The following is a 19,158-nucleotide window of genomic DNA, read 5'->3' on the forward strand; positions in this document are numbered from 1 at the left end:
CGACGCGCAACAGGTAGGAGAGAGGTGACGTGTGCACGCGACACCTTGACGCAGTGACACCTCGTGCGTTCCCACTAATAATAATAATAATTATTATTATATTGACGTTTTTTTTTTTTTTTAGTCGCTGCTCAACTTTTCTTTGTCAGGGTTCCTCCTGAAGACGCGGAGGGATCCGAGGTTTACCTCCGGTGGTCGGGAACATTCTTGTCGTGGGGCAGTTTCTAATAAAAGAAAATGATACTAATAATTTTCCACATCTTTTTTTTTTAAATTATTTCTTTTTTCAGACTTCCACGAGTGCGTCTCCTCCTCCCCCCCCTCCCCCCCGCCCCTGCCTGCTGATCACGTGCTCAACTCCGCAGCCGTGTTATTCCCCGGTAGATGTTTAATCCTTTAAAAAAAATAAAAATGTATATGCACATGAAAACGGCTAATTAAGCCCTTTTTTTAAAGAGTCACTGCTTATTGACAATAATGACATAACAATTGTAAGTTTATTTAGGCAAAATTGACTTAAGTGCTTTTTTTTTTTTTTTAAAGTAGTTTTTTTTAAAGATAACTTGTGTATTCTGTCCGCTCAGGTGCGTTTGACCAGCACGGCTGCCCTCTGGTCGTGTTCCCAGCAGACAAACAAGACGCGCTCTCCTCGGAGCTCAGCAAAGCAGAAGTGGTGGACTTCATAAATTACTTTCTGTGTCTGCACAAGTACGTGTGGTCGTACAGGCTTGTTGTGTGTGTGTGTGTGTGTGTGTGTGTGTGTGTGTGTGTGTGACCTACTGATGGTCGTGTTCTCTCTCTCCACAGTAAGAAGCAGGACAAGGAGAGTTTGGGGTCCGTGGTGGCCGATCTGAGGCACGCGTCGCTCCTCGCCATCAGGGTCGTGGCCGAGACGCTGCTCCTGCTCGAGGTATTGTGCGACGCAAACCAAATGTACGCTTTTTAAAGATCACGTGCTGATTTTTAAGAACACACACCGTGCACAAGTATAGCATCGCATCCACGGCGAGCCGATGTGTCTCACAGCACCACTTTAGGATTAAAGGTTCCCTGTGGCGATTCAGCTACGAAGCATTTTTAGTGTTTTTTTTTTTAAATTTTCCTCCCCATGAGTGGGTCCTTGTTATCTCGTGCACACATGAGGACGCACATGATGTGGTACTACGCACACACACACACACACGCACACACACACGCACATGCACACATCCGATGGAGGAGGCGACCTGGATGTAAACGATGCTTTTCAATCGACTCCCTCTTGTCTCTCACGAGCCTGAAGCTTGAGATGTTATCTTTTTAAATACTACGAACTAATTGGGTGGTTATTATTCTATGAATTTACTCACTACTGATGTGTGTGTGTGTCATTGTGCTGCATAATATTGTGGGTGCTCATTGATGTGACTAATTTTATCAAAACACCTTTTGTGTTGCCTGTTTGATCCTGACATTTGATTAGAGCTGTGCGGTTAAAAAAAGATTTAGTCAACACAGACGGCCTAAAGGAATTTGCTGATTTAAAAAAAATAAGTGGAATATTGTGTAATTTTCTGGATTTTATTTTTAAAGAATTGGACACACATTTAGGGCACTTTATTTTCCAATAGGATGGAGATTTATTTTTTAATTTAACTGTATTTAATCACATGACATTATTCTTATTATTTATTTAAGTTGTGTGACCAATACGTTGGCGTCTCGTTCCAACAGCGGCCTCCTTCCTGAAGGATCTCCGTTTAGTCGGATCGGTGCTGGATCTCGTTCAGCATTCGATCCGTTATTTCCTGTGGAGCAGAGAAAAAAAGTCCAACTCCGAGAGAAGAATGCCCCCCCCCCCCCCCTCCCCCCTCCCTCTGAAGAGGGCGTTCCCCTCCGCTGCAGAAAAGACGAACACCAGTATTGTTTTAGTTATTTAACCTTTGACGTACTGAACGTATTCTACTGGTTCGCTTCTGTGAAACGGTAGCTCACTGTTTGAAATATGCATGAACAGCACTGAGGGGGGGCGGTGGAGGGTGGTGGTAGGGGGGGGGGGGGTCCTTTCTGTACGGTGGCGAGCTCACCTTGTGATTGAGCTCTTTCTTGCAGCATTAAGTTATGCAACATTTTGTTTTCTGGGTTCAAAGAGCTGCAGCCTGAGCTGTTCTTTGAAATGCAAAAGCAAGGGTACAAAGTGGTTATCGTAGAAATGCAGTGTGTGTGGGGGGGGGGGGGGCGTCACATGCATTGCTGGCCACAGGCTTGGTTATTTAATAGAAAAGTTTTTTAGTGATATGACATTTAAATGAGCAGTTATGTCAGGCCGCTGCCTTTTCTCACCCAGATCAACTTTCCTCCACTCGAGAAGGAAAGTGACTTATAGTTTGTGTGTGTGTGTGTGTGTGTGTTCCATGCACTCTAGATGTGATTGATTAACAAGCTAACAGATACGCAGCCGTCACGCTTGGCTGTAGGGCCGCAGGGCCACTGTCAACAGGTTTTTTGTTCACTTTATTTCCTGCATTTTTGTACCAGGCAGCAGTGTCTAAAACCTGCATTCTCTCTAATGTCCATCGGGGGGCGAGTCTTCAATACAGCACGATGTTCAATAAGTAAATGATGGTCCATTTTAGAGTCAAACGGACCATAAAGCAGAGGATGCTTTAGGGTGGGGCTACAAGGTGATTGGCAGGTCTCTCTCTACCAGAGATGTATACGGCGTCTCGACCTCAGTCCAGATGCGCTCACTTCCGTTCACTGGGTGCAAAAAAACAAAACAAGATGGCGACGGCCTAAAAGCCGAACTTGAGGCTTCAAAAGAGAAGATCTCAAACCAACGGGTGACGTCAACGTCCACTTGTATACAGGCTATGATTTGTACACGCCACCAAAGTACAATGTCAACAAAGTGTGTGTGTGTGTGTGTGTGTGTGTGTGTGTGTCCAAATTTTTGTTGTTGTGCATATATTTCCTCATTTGTAGGTCCATAAACGTTTAGATTGGATCCGCTGACCCACAAACAAACTTTTCTCTTTTCCAAATCCAATCGCGACAAAAGAAACAGTATTTTTTTCTCTGAGCATCACAAACTAACTCTCTCTTTTATTCCTCCATCTTTTCCAGCGGCGCAAGCGGACCCTCCACAGCGTCTACATAATTCAGCCCAAAAAGAAGGAGGCCGTCAGGCTGTTGCTGAAGCTCCTCGCTCCCTCAAAGGCGCCCGGCGCCTCGTTCAAGGTGAGTGGAGCGACGCCTCCTGCTACCTGCCGGTCGGGCGGTCACTCTCTCACTCTCACTCTCACTCTCTCACTCTCTCGTCTCTCGTGCAGAAAGTGTTCCTGAGAGAAATCCCGGAGCTCTCCAACCACATCGACCGGAGCCAGCTGACCGCGGCGCTGGGCGGCTACCTGATCTACTGCCACCGCAGTTGGGTGGCCTTCATCAAGGTAAGCCATGCACCCTGTTGATCGACCAATGGGTGGAGAGCTGACAGCCGCCCCTCAATTGCGTAAATTAAGCATGAATGCATTAAAAGACACGTGTGAAGAAATTGATTAATTTGAGGAAATAAATGAGTAGAATAAAGACATTTATTGATACATAAAGAACATTACAAATGTTATTAAGTAAATAAATGTCAAAGGAAATAAAAAAAAACAAAAGGAACATTTAAATAGATGAGCAGATAAATATGCGAATTAATGAAAATAATTCCGCAAATATTAATCTGTCACATTTTATCAATTGCTTAATGCCTACATTTATTTTTGCGGTACAATATTTGTGATGCATTTAATGGCTTATTTATTTAGGATTTGTCGGTCTTCATAAATGTTAAAAAAGCAGCAGACATTACCAATGGGGCGGGTAATTATGACTTAATATAAATTTAATAAAACAGTAGTTTCTACTTGAATGTCGGACGTTATACTAGATTAGCCGAGCAGATTTAAAGTAGTTAATGACGAGGTTCATCTCGACACTAAGCGTAAAGTTAACAGGCACGAGTGAAAATGGCCCCTAATTTACCTTTTTTTTTTTTTTTTTTTTTTTTATATTTATTGTGTATAAAATATGAATTAATGTTGACTTTGCAGTATTTTAGAGCTGCTTTTGTGTACTAAAAGCAGCTCTAAAGTGACATCGGAACCGACTGCTTCAATGCACCACATAGAATACATTGTGCACAACAAATAGTGATTCAGACCTCTTGTACTCCAACAGTGAAGAGGCTTCATACGAGCACGAGATGTGTAGGATCAGGACCGCAATCCTGCATGTGTGAAAGATCTGCATCCGTATTCACTTGACCTCTTTATTATTATTATTTATTTTTTATTTTTTCTGGACACGTATGATGTTAATATTCAGTAAATGTGTGCGATGTGTTGGCATCCCTTCATTCTGTCTGCGAAACGCGTGTTTGGGTATCAAAGAGAGTCTCATGATCGGTGGGAGGGTTTGAACACACAGTGACATTGTGTCCTCTGCAACACACACACACACACACACACACACACACACACACACAGACACACACACAGACGTACGACGCCGCGGCCCAAAACATTCATGCCAACTGTTGCCTTCTCTGTGACGGCTCAGCCAGGAGGCCGTTTTCATGTGAGAGTCCATTCACGAGGCCGGCGTCCATTGTCCCGTTACCGTGGTGACGCTTGAGCAAAATGCATGGCGTGATCAGCTGACCTTATTAGCAAGTGAAAGGCCCCCCCCCCCTCGCCTCATTACATTTATACATTCATTCATGTTCATCTCGGGCGTTTTGCCACGGTGACCGTATTCATTAACCGTGGCAGCTCTCGGCCTAAACATGATTATTATTATTATTATTATTATTATGAATGATGTGTTGGGATTCGAGGATCTTTTTGTGCAACTAAAATTCAGTCGTCGCCCGTTTTTGTAACGCGACAAACCAAATGTAGGACCTTGCGATGCCCTCCTCCTGGATTCTGTCTTATGCCCTTTTTAGTGATGAACGCATAGACAAACCCAACGAATAAAGACACACACATAGTGACTAACGGCGTCCCTGTGCCGCTCCCCTCGTCGCAGGAGATCGACGAGTTCCTCCAGGAGTTCCTGTCCGTGGTCCAGCGGCTGCCCTCCTGCATCTCCACCCTGCAGGCTCTGGCCAGGCTGCCGCCGCCCTCCACCTTCGGCGAGCTCCGACGCTTCTGCTCCACCAACGAAGCCGAGTTCCAGCAGCTCAGGAGGTGTGCTCCTCTAACTCCAGCTTGTGGCTTTCGGGGATTGCGTAATTATAGCAAAAAGGATCCATTTGATTATCTCCGAGGATGGTTTAATAAAAATTAAAAAAAACTTTTTTACTCTCTGTACTTTTTTTAGTACATGCTACAGCTGCCTTGACAATGTGCATGCAGTATTAATTCAAGTGGGACGTCATGGCACGTTTCTGCTTTTGTATGTATCGGCAGCGCAAAGGATTGTGGGTCAGAATAACCAGATGAGAATGTGTTTTATTTTCTTTCCCCCTCCTGGACTCCGACCATCTTCAAACTAACGTGTGTGTGTATTCAGGGCGCTGGGGCTGGACTCTCTGCTGACGCACTGTGAGAGCGTCGTGGAGAAGCTGCGTTACCCGGAGAAGGAGCCGAGCTACCGGGCGATGGCCGGCACGGCGCTCTTCACCCACACCGCCTTCGACATGCTGCAGAACCACAGCCGGTACGTTGTTGTTGCCATAAACTGGCATGAATATGAATGTAGTAAATATGAATTGGAAATGTTTTATTTATTTTTGTTTTACAAGGATCTTTGCCGCCGTGGAGAAAGTGGACCTGCTGTGGCAGCAGGCCTTTTGTAAGGCCCGCCTCCACTTACAGGTGTTCCAGCTGCGAGAGGATGCTCTGCAGGTGAGTCCGTGTCCAGGTTTGGTTCACGTGTTTCATTTGTTTTCGTCACGGCTGTCAATCAAACGCCACTACGGACTAAACATGGACCGTATGTAGGAAGTGGGCCAAGTCGTCGTGACGACACCCGTTGGTTTGTGGACTGTTTTGAAGCCTCGAGTTCGGCAATTTCGTTTTTAATATTTGGAATGCGGAGGAGACGTAGAGACGCCTGGTAGCAGCCTGTCAATCACCTCGTAGCCCCGCCCCTAAAGCATCCCCTGCTTTATAGTTGTTTGACTCTAAATGACCATAATGTACTAAATGAACATCACGCTGTATTGAAGAAGACTTGAAACTAGAGATTGAGACCAAAAACTAATGTTTACAATGTTTACTGAGGGAATAAATCAAGAGAAGTAGAGTAATTTATATAGACTTCTATACAACCAGAGGAGTCGCCCCCTGGTGGTCAGGAGAGAGAATGCAGCTTTAACACATGAAGCATAGACTTCTATACAACCAGAGGAGTCACCCCCTGGTGGTCAGGAGAGAGAATGCAGCTTTAACCCATGAAGCATAGACTTCTATACAACCAGAGGAGTCACCCCCTGGTGGTCAGGAGAGAGAATGCAGCTTTAACCCATGAAGCATAGACTTCTATACAACCAGAGGAGTCGCCCCCTGGTGGTCAGGAGAGAGAATGCAGCTTTAACACATGAAGCATAGATTTCTATACAACCAGAGGAGTCGCCCCCTGGTGGTCAGGAGAGAGAATGCAGCTTTAACCCATGAAGCATAGACTTCTATACAACCAGAGGAGTCGCCCCCTGGTGGTCAGGAGAGAGAATGCAGCTTTAACCCATGAAGCATAGACTTCTATACAACCAGAGGAGTCGCCCCCTGGTGGTCAGGAGAGAGAATGCAGCTTTAACAGATGAAGCATAGACTTCTATACAACCAGAGGAGTCGCCCCCTGGTGGTCAGGAGAGAGAATGCAGCTTTAACACATGAAGCATAGACTTCTATACAACCAGAGGAGAAAAAATGTCTCTACTCTTCTTTATAGGTAGCCGTGCAACCAAATTGTGTTTCCTTCCGTTTCCAGATCACAGAGCAGATCAAAACTCTCCTTCAAGAGAAGCTCCAGCCTTACAAAATAGAGATTGCCAAGGATGCTGCGACGGCGGTGATGTTGGTGTCCGAGTTTGAGGCGTCCATTCACAAGCCTGCCATGGTACCGATTTTACTGGGTTTTTTTGACACGTGGCCTGAGTCCTAAAAAACTACAAGGGTCTTTTATTTTTTTTTAACTGGTCTCAACATCATACCAGGCGCTCGTTCTCTGTGCTGAAGACGTGACCCACACGGTAGCGGAGATCCTGCTGTATGAGGGTCAGACCAAGGAGCGCTGGGTCCTGGATGTGGAGAGGCTGAAGGAGAAGCTCCGCTCCGCCGTGAACTTCATTCTCCAAACCCTCAGAGCGGTTTCCAGCTACCACCGTCACTACAACAGGGCAAGTTCTCAGCCATTTATTTTTTGAGGACATTTTTAAAAAGGGGCGTCGTCGTCGAGTCTGAATCTGAAAAGATTGGTTGACCGTCAGAAAATAATCAACCGTTTTTTAATATTTCTGAATTTTCATTATAACTTTAAATCGAAGGTAGGTAATGTACTTTAATGTCTATCATCTTTTTAAATATATATTAAGATATCTATATTAAAAGATTATATACTTAAACATATATATATATATATATATATTAAATGTAATTTTTAAGTATATATGGATAGATAGATTATAATTTTTTTTTTTTGTGTATCTATAAATCTTTAATATAGATCCACTTCTTATCTCCATCCCTAAATTGTATCTGCTGATACTGAAAGAAAAAATTACGATAGCAAAGTTCTTCTTCCATAAAATATACATTGGAATATATATATATATATATATATATATATATATATATATATATATATATATATATATATATATTTATTTTTGCGTCTCTTATAGTTTCCAGTCCAAGTTAATTCCTTGTACTCCTGCAACATTTTATTGTACCTGAATATATCAATCAAAACAACTTCTGGCTCCGAGACTCCTTAAATTCATCCTCCACCCACCAAATATAATGTTTTTTTGTTTTCTCATGTCGTAAATTGGGACACAATCAAAATGTACTTGTGCAACACTGTCGTACAATGACTAATACAAATCAAAGACCCCCTAATGCTACCCCCTAAAACTCTGCTCCTCCTGCAGGCCAGCAGCTGGTACCACCAGGTCCTCTGCGAGAACGTCCTCCAGCTGCTGCTGTCCGGAGTCAACGGGGACGGCGCCCAGAGGAGGAACTGGGGCGCGATCCCCGCGTGGAGGTACAAGACGTCCACGTTCCTGAAGAAGAGTCCGCCTCCAGACACGGAGCAGCTGGTTCATCTGGCTCATCTGGCGAAGGCCGTCCCGGATGACGAGGTTCAGGAGGCGGGCAAGCGGATGTCTCATCGGTGAGAGAGCTGGAGTTTAATTTTGTTTATTTTAACAGATGTGATATTTATTTATTTATTTATTTATTTGAGATTGGCCACAATGTTTTACAACCTTTTTCACTTAGTTTTTTTTGATGCGTGGTGAACCTAGAAACGTCTGTTTATTAACTAGGGCTCACCGGTCCGGAGGAGGTTACTGCAGTAGTTCTGGTTTATCAATTAATTTAAAGATGATTTGATTTTAATATAACCCAAAATAAATATCAAAACTCTGATTTTTAATTTCCTCCTTGAAATCAGTTTGTTTTTAAAAAGGATGCAGAGACGCACTGTTTGTTTTTCAATCGCTGCATGTCGGAGCAAACAAACTATCACACTAACGAGTTGAGAAGACTGACGGTGAGACGTTACCATAACTACGGTGGTGCAGACTTTTACTTTCTAAACGAGGAAGAAACGTTCCCAAAATCTATTTGAAGTGACCACTAAGGGAGCCTAATATATATCGTACTCTGGCAGCACGTCGTTAGGACTCTGTCTCTAAAAAAAATAAATAAAATACTTTTAGAAGATCATTGGCGAGATTATAATTTATTTTGCATGAATGCATGTGGCCCGGTTCTCCCGTCATATTCTGCTGCTTCATCTGCAACAATTGGCTGAGCAGGAACATTGTCGACGCACTCCTATCTGGTGTTTTTTGTTCCTCAGGTGCATGACCCTGAGGAAACTGCTGATGAGTTCGGGGCCCGTGGCCGTCGGACACCTCCAGCTGGCGTTGCAGTGGCAGTACGACCTGCTGCGGCGCGGCCGCGTTGACCACCGCGGCGCCACGAGCGGCGCGTCTGAGGGCGCTCGGGACGTCGGGGGATGCGAACGTGGTCGAGAGGCGGCCTCGCTTCCGGCAACGTCCCCTCCCTCCCTCCCCTCCCTCAGCTCATTCGACTCGGGCTTCGACGGAGCCGGGAGCAGCCGGGCGGAGGCGTGGGGGGACGGAGCCCGGACCGGGGACTCGGTGGATTTGAGGCCGGCTCACGCCAGGTCTCGCCAAGGGAATGGCCCCAGGGTTTCGGACTGTGAGGACGCGGTCTCTGGGGGGAGCTCCCCCCCGGGGGCCAGCATCCAGATCGTCCCCAGAGTAACCGCGGATTCCCTCAACCTGGAGATCAAAGTGAAGCGCTCGGCGCCGCCGCCCAACAATCCGTGGCTCAGCTTGCCGGTTGACGATCTGGAAAACTCGTACACGGTGACCATCACGCAGAACCCGACGCCGCGGGAGCCGCGATCCCACGATGCCGCCGACCGGTCCGACGGGCCCGCGCAGACGGAGGTTGTGAGCGAGGACTGGACGGCGCACTCGCAGAGCGGTTTGGAGGATCCTGAACTGAGTCCCGTTCGCTGCGTCCTCTCCAGCACCATCACAGATGGAAGGGACAAGTCCATCTGCAACACAGAGGGGATTCCTACTCTCCTCTGGGACTCGTACGACCTCCACGACCAGAATCAGGACGCTGTGGATGGGTAACGCATCCGTTTGGGCTTAATTATATACGCGTCTAAACAACGGCTAAAACACTTTGTCTATTCTGTTGTTTTGCTGTTATTCGAGTCCCAAAAATGTTCAAAGAAATCACTGTAAGCAGTCAGTTCTAATCATTATAGTTTATTCTTTGTGCAAAGAAATAAACCCGAACCCGGGAGTCCAACTGGTTCCCCTGCTCTCAACACACTCCTGTATAGTATTATTGCTCTGGAAATAATGGCGTTTTATATATTTATGGTCCCACCTGAGTTTCATGTTTCTAATCGGGTCTCAGGCATGTCTTCCTGACACCAATATTATTATTATTATTATTATTATTATTAGTGAATCAAACGGGTTGTATGTTAAATCACCTAAATCCTGCTACATTGAGTCTAGTTCTGTTGTACTGACTTTATATACTTGAGCTTAAACCATTGAATACATTTGATGGTGACAAAGCTAAACTCCAACAATGTCAAATTCCCTTTTTTTTTTTTTTTAATTGTTTTCCTCCCAGTGAGATCGATATCTCCCTAAATGACTGGCATGTGAAGGAGCAGGAGGATCTGAGGGCGGTGGAACAGATCCTGGACCGGGCCGACGACATCCTGGAGGTAGGAGGGGTTTGAGTAAAGGAGTGGATGATTGACGCCATTTTAAGGGCTGCAGCCGGTGACGATTTCCGAAGCCCTTCACAAGTTACTAAGAGCCCTTTCCTCCTCCTCCAGAGAGAAGAACACGTTCTGGCTCAGGAGGCCGTGCTGGACGCCCTGCTGAGGTCGGAGGACGGGCACCATCAGTGGCCGCCGTGGAACAGCGAGAGCCAGCTCGGGGTGGTACGTAATGGATGGATGAGAAGCCAGGATTGGGGTTAATGTGATGTCTTCTGTATAAATCGGCAGCTAGTGTGTTTTTTTTCTTCTATTTATACAATCAAGATTCCTGATTGTTCCTATTCATGATGCTTACTCTGCTTGTGCTCTTTTCCTTTTCTTTTTAAAAAAAAAAGATGTCGTCTAGTGAGCTGGCTGAAGCCGGTGTCCTCGGCCTCGAGGATTACCATGACCCTGCAGAGTCCGACCACCTCGGTGAGCCCGGGTCTGCAAGCGAAACCGAGGCTTCTGAAGCCGCCTCGGGAGCGTTTCACAGCGGGCCGGACCTGCTGACGGAGCTCAGGAAAGTCCACATCCTGGAGGAGCTGATCATGCGGGAGAACCTGCTGATCCGCGAGTTCCGAAGCCGCGACGAGGAACCCTCCGCGGGCGAACCGCCGGATGCAAACGGGCCGTCGAGTACGAGCCGAGAGAGGGAGGCTTTTCAGCTACAACTGGAAGAGGAGGAAAGGGAGGTGGAGAAGCTGGAGAAGAGTTTGGACAAAGAACGTAGAGCGGAGCGCCACAAGGACGAAGCCAGAAAGGTTGTAAAATGTTCCGTGATGGAGAAGGATAGAAGTGAGACGAGGGAGGACCGAGCCCTCTGCGATGAGCTTTTATCAGGTAGCTGCCGGTCACAGGGGACGCATTCGACGCCTCGGGAGACGTGTAGAACTGAACCTCTTCAATCGGCGCCGGGTTCCGACGTCCTTTGGCGACGTCGGAACACGACGGCGACGCCGCGAGACTCTGAGCGCCCTCCGGACTGTCGGGACGACGATCGCTCGTCGGCGTTTAATAAAACCGCCTCCGATCTGAAGGAGGCTCCCGAAGAGGCGGGCCTCCAACCTCAGGGATGCATCTATGAGAGCAAATCGGACGAATCTCGCGAAGATGCTGCTTCGCCCTCTCGAATGAGGCCAGATGTCGGGGGGTTTGACCCAGGAGGGAAATTGCACCTCCCTCCTGAACCCGAGCCCGGCAGCGCTCCACCTCCTGTGAACCTCGCCGAGCTCGAACCTCCTCCTCCTCCTCCTCCTCCTCCCACGGAGCTGCAGGATCCAGCCCGGCCCGCCGTCGCTTCTGTGCAACTCGATGCACAGCCTGAGACTGCAGCTCCAGCCGTCAGTCACGACTTTGATGTCAATCCAAATGTGAAGGAACACGGCGGCGGCAACAACAACAACAACAACCATCCGCTCACAGAAAAATGCAACGTTTCATTAGACCCCTTGTCGGAGGATGCGTCCGAAGTACCTGCGTGTTTGCTAGCAACAGATTTGCAGCCAGCAGAAGACGTCCAGACTTTATCTGCTTCACTTCATGAGCAGTCGGCGCCGCCTCCTGACCGGCCTCTGGGGTTTGACCTCGGTGGGAGAGTCGAGCGGCGTGAAGGCTTTGCCAATGGGGTCCAGAGCTCCGAGGCCATGAGGATATCTGGGTCGCCTGGGATTCAGGCCCAGCTTAACCTCAACACGAGAGAGGTACGCTATATCTACTCCAATACTGCTTTTTACGTGGTTAGCTTAGCATAAAGGCTTGCAGCCGGGGGAAAACGACGGGCCTGGCTTTGTCTAAATATACAACTACAAACAACCCCCGAAGCTCCCTGATCATAAACGAGTGAAACGATGAATAAGGCGTCGTCTTCGACCTTCTGTTAATCTGTCGTTTGCTTCAAGTCTTTTTTAAATGTTCTTAATGTGATTGCAGATGACGGATTTCAAGACCCCCATAGTCCTGGATACCGGGTCTGGTTTGATGAAAGCAGGATTTGCAGATCAAGACCTCCCAAACATTATATTCCCAACCATCATTGGGTTGCCAAAATACGAGGTGAGGGCATTTTACTTCACGTATTTCTTCTTGCTCTCTATGAAAAGAATCCTTCGCCTCTAGCCAGCTCTCTTCTGATCGGAGGTTCTCTCTCTCGTATTTTTTGGGGGGGTTTTTTTTGCAGGAAATAATGAACGGTAACCTTGAAGGGGAGAGCTACATCGGACACGAGGCCCAGCACATGAGAGGGGTCCTGGCTCTGAAGCATCCCATTAAGAACGGGATCATTCGTAACTGGGATGAAATGGAGAAGGTAAAGTGAGACGGAAACCAACGTCGCTGGATGTTTACGCTACAACTGAGCAAGAATATCACATTGTCAATAAATGGAACCAATTGAATTTAGAATAAATTACTCAAACGATAAATAAAATGGACGCTCAAGGTTGTGTTAACAAAAAAAAAAAGAAGTGTTTATGATGGTAGGTCGGCTAAAATGTTGGTGACGTTCTTATGTAAACAAACATGGACGTCAACACAACTGGGCGACGTTGAGGGAGACGATCGAGGTCATGTCCATATAGTCTACGATAAGTCTTTAAGGTAAATGTTCATCATGTCCATATATCGTACGATAAGTCGTTAACGTAAAAATAATCAAGGTTGTGTCCATATATCGTCCGATAACTAATCAAGGTCATGTCCATATATCGTACGATAAATCTTGAACATAAAAATGATCGAGGTCATGTCCATATATCGTACGATGAATCTTGAACATAAAAATGATCGAGGTCATGTCCATATATCGTACGATGAATCTTGAACATAAAAATGATCGAGGTCATGTCCATATATCGTACGATAAATCTTGATCGTAAAAAATTGATTGACATAATGTCCATAAATCGTACGATAAATCTTGATCGTAAAAATGATTGACGTCATGTCCATATATTGTACGATTAATCTTGAACATAAAAATGATCGAGGTCATGTCCATATATCGTACGATGAATCTTGAACATAAAAATGATCGAGGTCATGTCCATATATCGTACGATGAATCTTGATCGTAAAAAAAATGATCGACGTCATGTCCATATATCGTACGATGAATCTTGAACATAAAAATGATCGAGGTCATGTCCATATATCGTACGATAAATCTTGACCGTAAAAATGATTGACGTCATGTCCATATATCGTACGATAAATCTTGATCGTAAAAATGATTGACGTCATGTCCATATATCATACGCTAAGTCGTTAACGTAAATATCGTGCGCTAAGCCTATAAAACATAATATATGGACCCCGAAGGAAATGGAGTTTGTTACCTTGACCGAGTTTATTTAATCTTTTTTAGATTTGGCATCACACGTTCCAGCAGCTGTGTGTGGAACCGGACGATCACCCCGTCCTGCTGACCGAGGCGGCCATGAACCCCTCGGAGAACCGCCAGCGCATGGTGGAGATCATGTTCGAGTGTTTCAACGTTCCCTTCACCTACGTGGCCATGCAGGCGGTGCTGGCGCTCTACGCCGCGGGGAGATCGACGGGTAATTTGGCTAATTGACGCGTCTAGTCGTGCATGTCGGAAAGACTGGCGTCCATCGATTTTTAGCGATGCGTTATTTCGTCACAAGGGGCGTCACAAAATGTGAGGGTTTGTCTTCATGGTTGCAGGTGTGGTGTTTGACTCCGGAGACGGGGTGAGCCACAGCGTGCCCGTGTTTGAGGGTTACTGTCTACCGCATGCCGTGCAGCGCTTCCCTCTGGCTGGCGCAGACGTTACGTTGCATCTGAAAAAGGTATTTGTTTTGTTTGTTTAATAAATTATAATAAATGTAATTGCGATTTTACAATATCCCGGTAATCTTCAAAATATGCTTACAGCTCTTAAAGTGGCACAAAAACTGACTCTAACGTCATTTTTATTGCATTCCATAGAAGATACTTTTTAAATTCTTTTTGTGTGAGTCCTTTTTTAAGAGAAAATCAAGTAGGAAATCATAAGGTCCCCTGTGCATAAACATATTATTTTTTTAATCGTGACATTGTGTCAAGAATTACTTGAAATGAATGCAGGTAAAAAACAAATAAGACATGAAACTACTAAAATGTAATAAAAGGCTTTTTTGAAAGTGATTTTTATCAGATGTCACCTCAGACTTTCAGACAAGCAAATGAAGTTGTTGTTTCTTATATTAGAATTCCTTTTAAAAAAAAATATCCAAGACATTATTGTACCCATAATAATAAAAAAAAGCATTATAAAGCAACGTGTTGTGGTTAAACTGCAGGTTCTGGGCGTTGCCGTGCCTTTTCTTTTTTTTTTTTTTTTAAAGCTTCTGCAGGAACAAGGGGTGTGCATGCGCACAACGGCTGAGATGGAGATCGTGAGGGAGATGAAGGAGAGCTGCTGCTGTGTGGCCGTCGACTATGAAGCCGAGCTGAGGCGGGGGGGCGCGTCCTGCAGAGAGATGCATTACAGCATGCCGGACGGACAGGTTGTCACACTCGGCACGGAGAGGTTTAGGTAACTCACCTGGCGTGGAATAGAAACCAATGTGGAGGATTTTACCACTCGAGAACAAGACTTCTACTGATAACCGCTTCCTCGTTCACGCAGGGCCCCCGAGATTCTCTTTAAACCCGAGCTGATTGGACGGGACCATTACGGGATGCACGAGAGTGTCTTCAAGTCCGTCCTCGGCTCGGACATCGACCTGCGGCGCTGCTTCCTGAGAAACATCGTGCTGTCGGGTAACCGTTGTTTCTCGTTAAGCTCCAGCTGTGCCATTGACTCAAAAAGGCATCGTTCCAGTCCACGTTAACTGACTGTAATTACCTTTTTTTTAAATTATATACATATATAGGTGGGAACACTCTGCTGCCGGGCCTGCCCGAGCGGCTCCAGGCTGAAATCGGAGGCCTTGTCCCCGCCGACGCGAGGGACAGCGTTCGCGTCACCGGCCCGGAGGATCGAGACTTCTCGGTGTGGCGCGGCGGCGCGGTTCTGGCCAACCTGCCCACCTTCGGCGCCGCTTGGATCAGTCGGGAGGAATACGAGGAGCACGGGCCGCAGATCGTCTTCAGGAAGTGCTTCTGAGACGCACCGCCGTGTAGCGTACCGCGTCGCCATGTTTCCACAAGTGCAATATGAATGTGTGTCGGACACGGATCGGTGTCGACATTTGTCCGTCAGCTGATGTTGTCCCTGAAGGACCGTTTACTATTTCTTTTTTTTAAATGTGTCTTCCCATTTTTTTGGGGAAGTATTTCTGTGTCTGGAGAATTTAAAGAGTCTGTTCGTGGTTTATGGGACTAGAATTGAAGCTGGCCTTTGATCGACGTCGACTTTATATATCCATAATAAGCACATGAAGTAAGGCTACAAATTATATATATTAATCTAATATCAAATCATGATGTGTATTTATACAACAATTTAAAGTAAATTTGTGTTTATGTGAAACATGGTGAAAGTTGCTTTCTTTTTTTTTAAACATTTTTTATTATAGAAGCATAATAATTTTGATGGATGTTTTGGTGCCACTGTTGGGAAAAATATTAATACAAATAGTTCTCATAGAATTTTCTTTAATTCTTTAATTTTCTTTACGATATAGTAATTTTGTCGTAATATTACAATTTGTTTCTTAAAAATATTTTAAAACTTTTTTTTGGGAAAATTCATAGTATTTTATTTTGGCTTTCTGACGATAAATGTTCCTTTTTTTTCCCCCCCCGCAAACACTCAAAATCTTATGTATAGAACTATATGTATTTTTCCTATCGGTGGCCCTAAAACAAAATATCCCAAAGCAAAAATGTAATGCTACACGTCTGTTTCCTGCTGCTGCAGTAATGTGAACTGGAGGGGTGAACATGTGTATTCTTTTGTCACGCTGCTGGTTATTTCCCCCACATGTCGAGCCTCCACTTGAGTGAACATTTGGTTTTGGGAAGGTTGGCATATAGCTTGGTGATGATGAAGAAGAACCAGTCCATGGAGGAAGATGAGGAGTTCAGTATTGGTCTGGTCCCGCCTCTCTTGAATAAGCAGATATTGAATGTACTGTTGCAGGTAACGCGTTTCTGTAATATTTACTTATTTGAGTGCAGTGACTTGCCACTAATTGTTTATTTGTTTCTAAATTATCTTCTGATCTGAGAACAGTGGTTGTGTGTATTCCTTTTATTTTTGTTATACTTGCACAGTAGTTGTTTTTTTCTGTATTATTTGAAAGGCGTTCCAAAGGTGCCAAAACTGCTGCATTCATCTCAATGCTCGTGATTCTGAAAAATCCACTCTGTGCCAACCGGTTATATTTGTACTTAATCTCATTTTGCATGAGTTATTTTGTTGCATGTATTGTTTTTTTGCATTGTTTTGTTTTTTTGCATGTACTTCCTATTGTCTGCATGTTTTTTTGTTTTTGTTTTCCTTCTTGTGAACTGCCTCTCAAGGCGTGGGGTTTGTCATGTGACCTCGAGTGGAAACCAGCGTGACTGTTATCTCTACTGCCAGTGTGCCTTGTTCACTGGCTCCGCCTCCTAAACGTATACTGTAACAGCCTGGACTGAGGCTGGCAGTGTTTCACCCAAACCATGATATTTATGTCATGTCTGTTTTTTTTTTTTAAATAATAAATATTTTAATCATCACTACTTTTGCTTGTTGTGGTGAATACGCAGCGGTCTGCCTGAGTGGTTCACTGTCGTCGTGGAAGTAAATGCATGTTTAATACGCTGAGAGGTCAAAACGGAGTTCAAATGCTTTTTAACGTTCGGCCTTTTTGGTGTTTTGAGTTGACGTGATTTACATTCAATAAGTCGCTGGATGCAAATGAGAATTATTATTATTATTTTTTTTTTTTTTATTTTTTTTTTTTCTCTTCTGTATTGCCAGCAAAGTAAAATACAATGTGTACACTTTGTTTGGCATATTTACAGATTTTATTTTTGTTCTCACTTTTTCTGCAAAGGATTCCAATGAAGGGGGAAAAAAAGAGAGAAAAGGCTCAGTGTCTGAAATACATACAAAACAATGTCAACTTATTACACAGTTACTTATTATTACAGCAAGTCCTTTTTATTTAAATCGTATTATGATTAATAATTCACATTCCTTTTCCTACGCCTGCCGTCAGGAAGCGGGCTGGAAAGATCACTGCAGACCTTCACACCCTGGACACAAGCTGTTCCAACTCCTCCCCTCTGGGGGGCGCTACAGAGCACTGTACCCCAAACCCACCAGACACAAGAACAGCTTCTTTCCTCTGGCCGTCACTCTGAACACTTAATCACCGGCCGTATTCGTATCAACAACAACAACAACAACTGAAGATGACACCAGGAGCTGAGAGTGATGTAAGGATAACACTTTGTCTCACTTTACCTCCCTGGTGCAACCATAATCAATCATGTTTGGTAAATATCATTGTTCACATGCTATATAATTGCATAGGGTTAATTCATCCTCCGAGATGTACATTATTGGGCTTTATGGAGGTTCACAGGACAAAGCTGCATTGCCTTCCTACGCTGAGGCGTTGCAATCACGTAATTCTGCTCTGAGACTTGTTTTATTACCACATGCAGACCTGTGAACTTGGCCTGAAAAGGTGGACTAACTATAGGGAGCAAAGCAAGTACTCGGTCTCCAGGACTACAGACGCCACTGTCAGCCCGACTGTCATAAAGGTTTTTCATTTTGACTTGAGCTAAACCCAGATTCTGCCGAGCTAGCTCTCCAGCTATGTAAAGCCTGTGTCTAAAACTGTTGACGTATTCAATCAAGTTTTTAGGAGGTTCTGCTTCTTTCAGGCCACGAGACAAGGCAGCTAAGGGACCGCTTGAAGTGTGCATAAACACCAGTTAATTTGGGCTAAACCCAGAGTTACCTCTCTGGCTGCCTGCACTAACCAGGGCAAACCCTCTTTCCAGTCTCTACCCAACTCCATGCACTTTAATGTTTGAAGGAAGCACCCTGACTGAGCATCATATGCCGAGGCCTGGTTGTGCCGGACACGAAGCTGCTTCGGCACCTGTGAAAACCATATGGGAAGAAAAGTTAGAATCATGATCGGACTGGATGACTTTGGGAATGCCAAACACTGAAATGAACTGGGAAAGCACTCTCACCACGGACCTAGTGGTTATGGTACACAATGGGTACACTGCAGGATAGCGCCAGGCAAAGAACCCACACAATCAATGATCAAATGGTTGGCTGATCGCCTGCATCGGACACAGGTTTTAATGTCTGGTTCGGCTTGTCAATCAGTTGGCATACATGGCACATTTTAATAAACTTGGAGACATTAACTGAGATGCTTCCTGTGAAGACGGAAGTTTATTTTTAAGAGGCGGTCAGCGTGTAATGAGCGGATAGAAAGCTTGTTGAAGATGAACTGCTTCTCACCTGTAAAGCAGACGAGAGCGGCGGCATCATCGGGGGCCGTTGACAACTTCAAAGAACACACAGGAAGTCAAAGGAACAGTGACTTCCTGTTAGTGGACTACTTTACGGTTTGTTGCTGCTGAGCGAGCACAAACTTTCCAGGGTTAAAGTGGTTCTCAAGAGAATTCAACAATTCTCTTTCTTGCTCATAAAGTGTGGACTGT

The 19,158-nt window shown here is 45.1% G+C and overlaps 1 protein-coding gene across 1 annotated transcript; it reads left to right on the forward strand.

The window, feature by feature from the left end:
- The first annotated feature begins 330 nt into the window (after positions 1-330).
- LOC117727764 lies at positions 331-16,820 on the forward strand. Its single transcript, XM_034528215.1, has 22 exons — positions 331-380; positions 585-708; positions 808-910; positions 3,106-3,219; positions 3,312-3,428; positions 5,059-5,219; positions 5,545-5,691; positions 5,777-5,879; positions 6,964-7,092; positions 7,190-7,372; positions 8,126-8,367; positions 9,061-9,870; positions 10,392-10,488; positions 10,603-10,710; positions 10,884-12,230; positions 12,460-12,582; positions 12,707-12,835; positions 13,892-14,084; positions 14,212-14,336; positions 14,874-15,064; positions 15,158-15,291; positions 15,405-16,820. The coding sequence occupies exons 7-22, from the start codon at positions 5,633-5,635 to the stop codon at positions 15,635-15,637; spliced, it is 4,206 nt and encodes a 1,401-aa protein (XP_034384106.1). The 5' UTR covers positions 331-380; positions 585-708; positions 808-910; positions 3,106-3,219; positions 3,312-3,428; positions 5,059-5,219; positions 5,545-5,632; the 3' UTR covers positions 15,638-16,820.
- The last annotated feature ends 2,338 nt before the right edge of the window (positions 16,821-19,158 follow it).

This window comes from Cyclopterus lumpus, chromosome 24, assembly GCF_009769545.1.
Source record: "Cyclopterus lumpus isolate fCycLum1 chromosome 24, fCycLum1.pri, whole genome shotgun sequence".
Classification (NCBI taxonomy): Eukaryota; Metazoa; Chordata; class Actinopteri; order Perciformes; family Cyclopteridae; genus Cyclopterus; species Cyclopterus lumpus.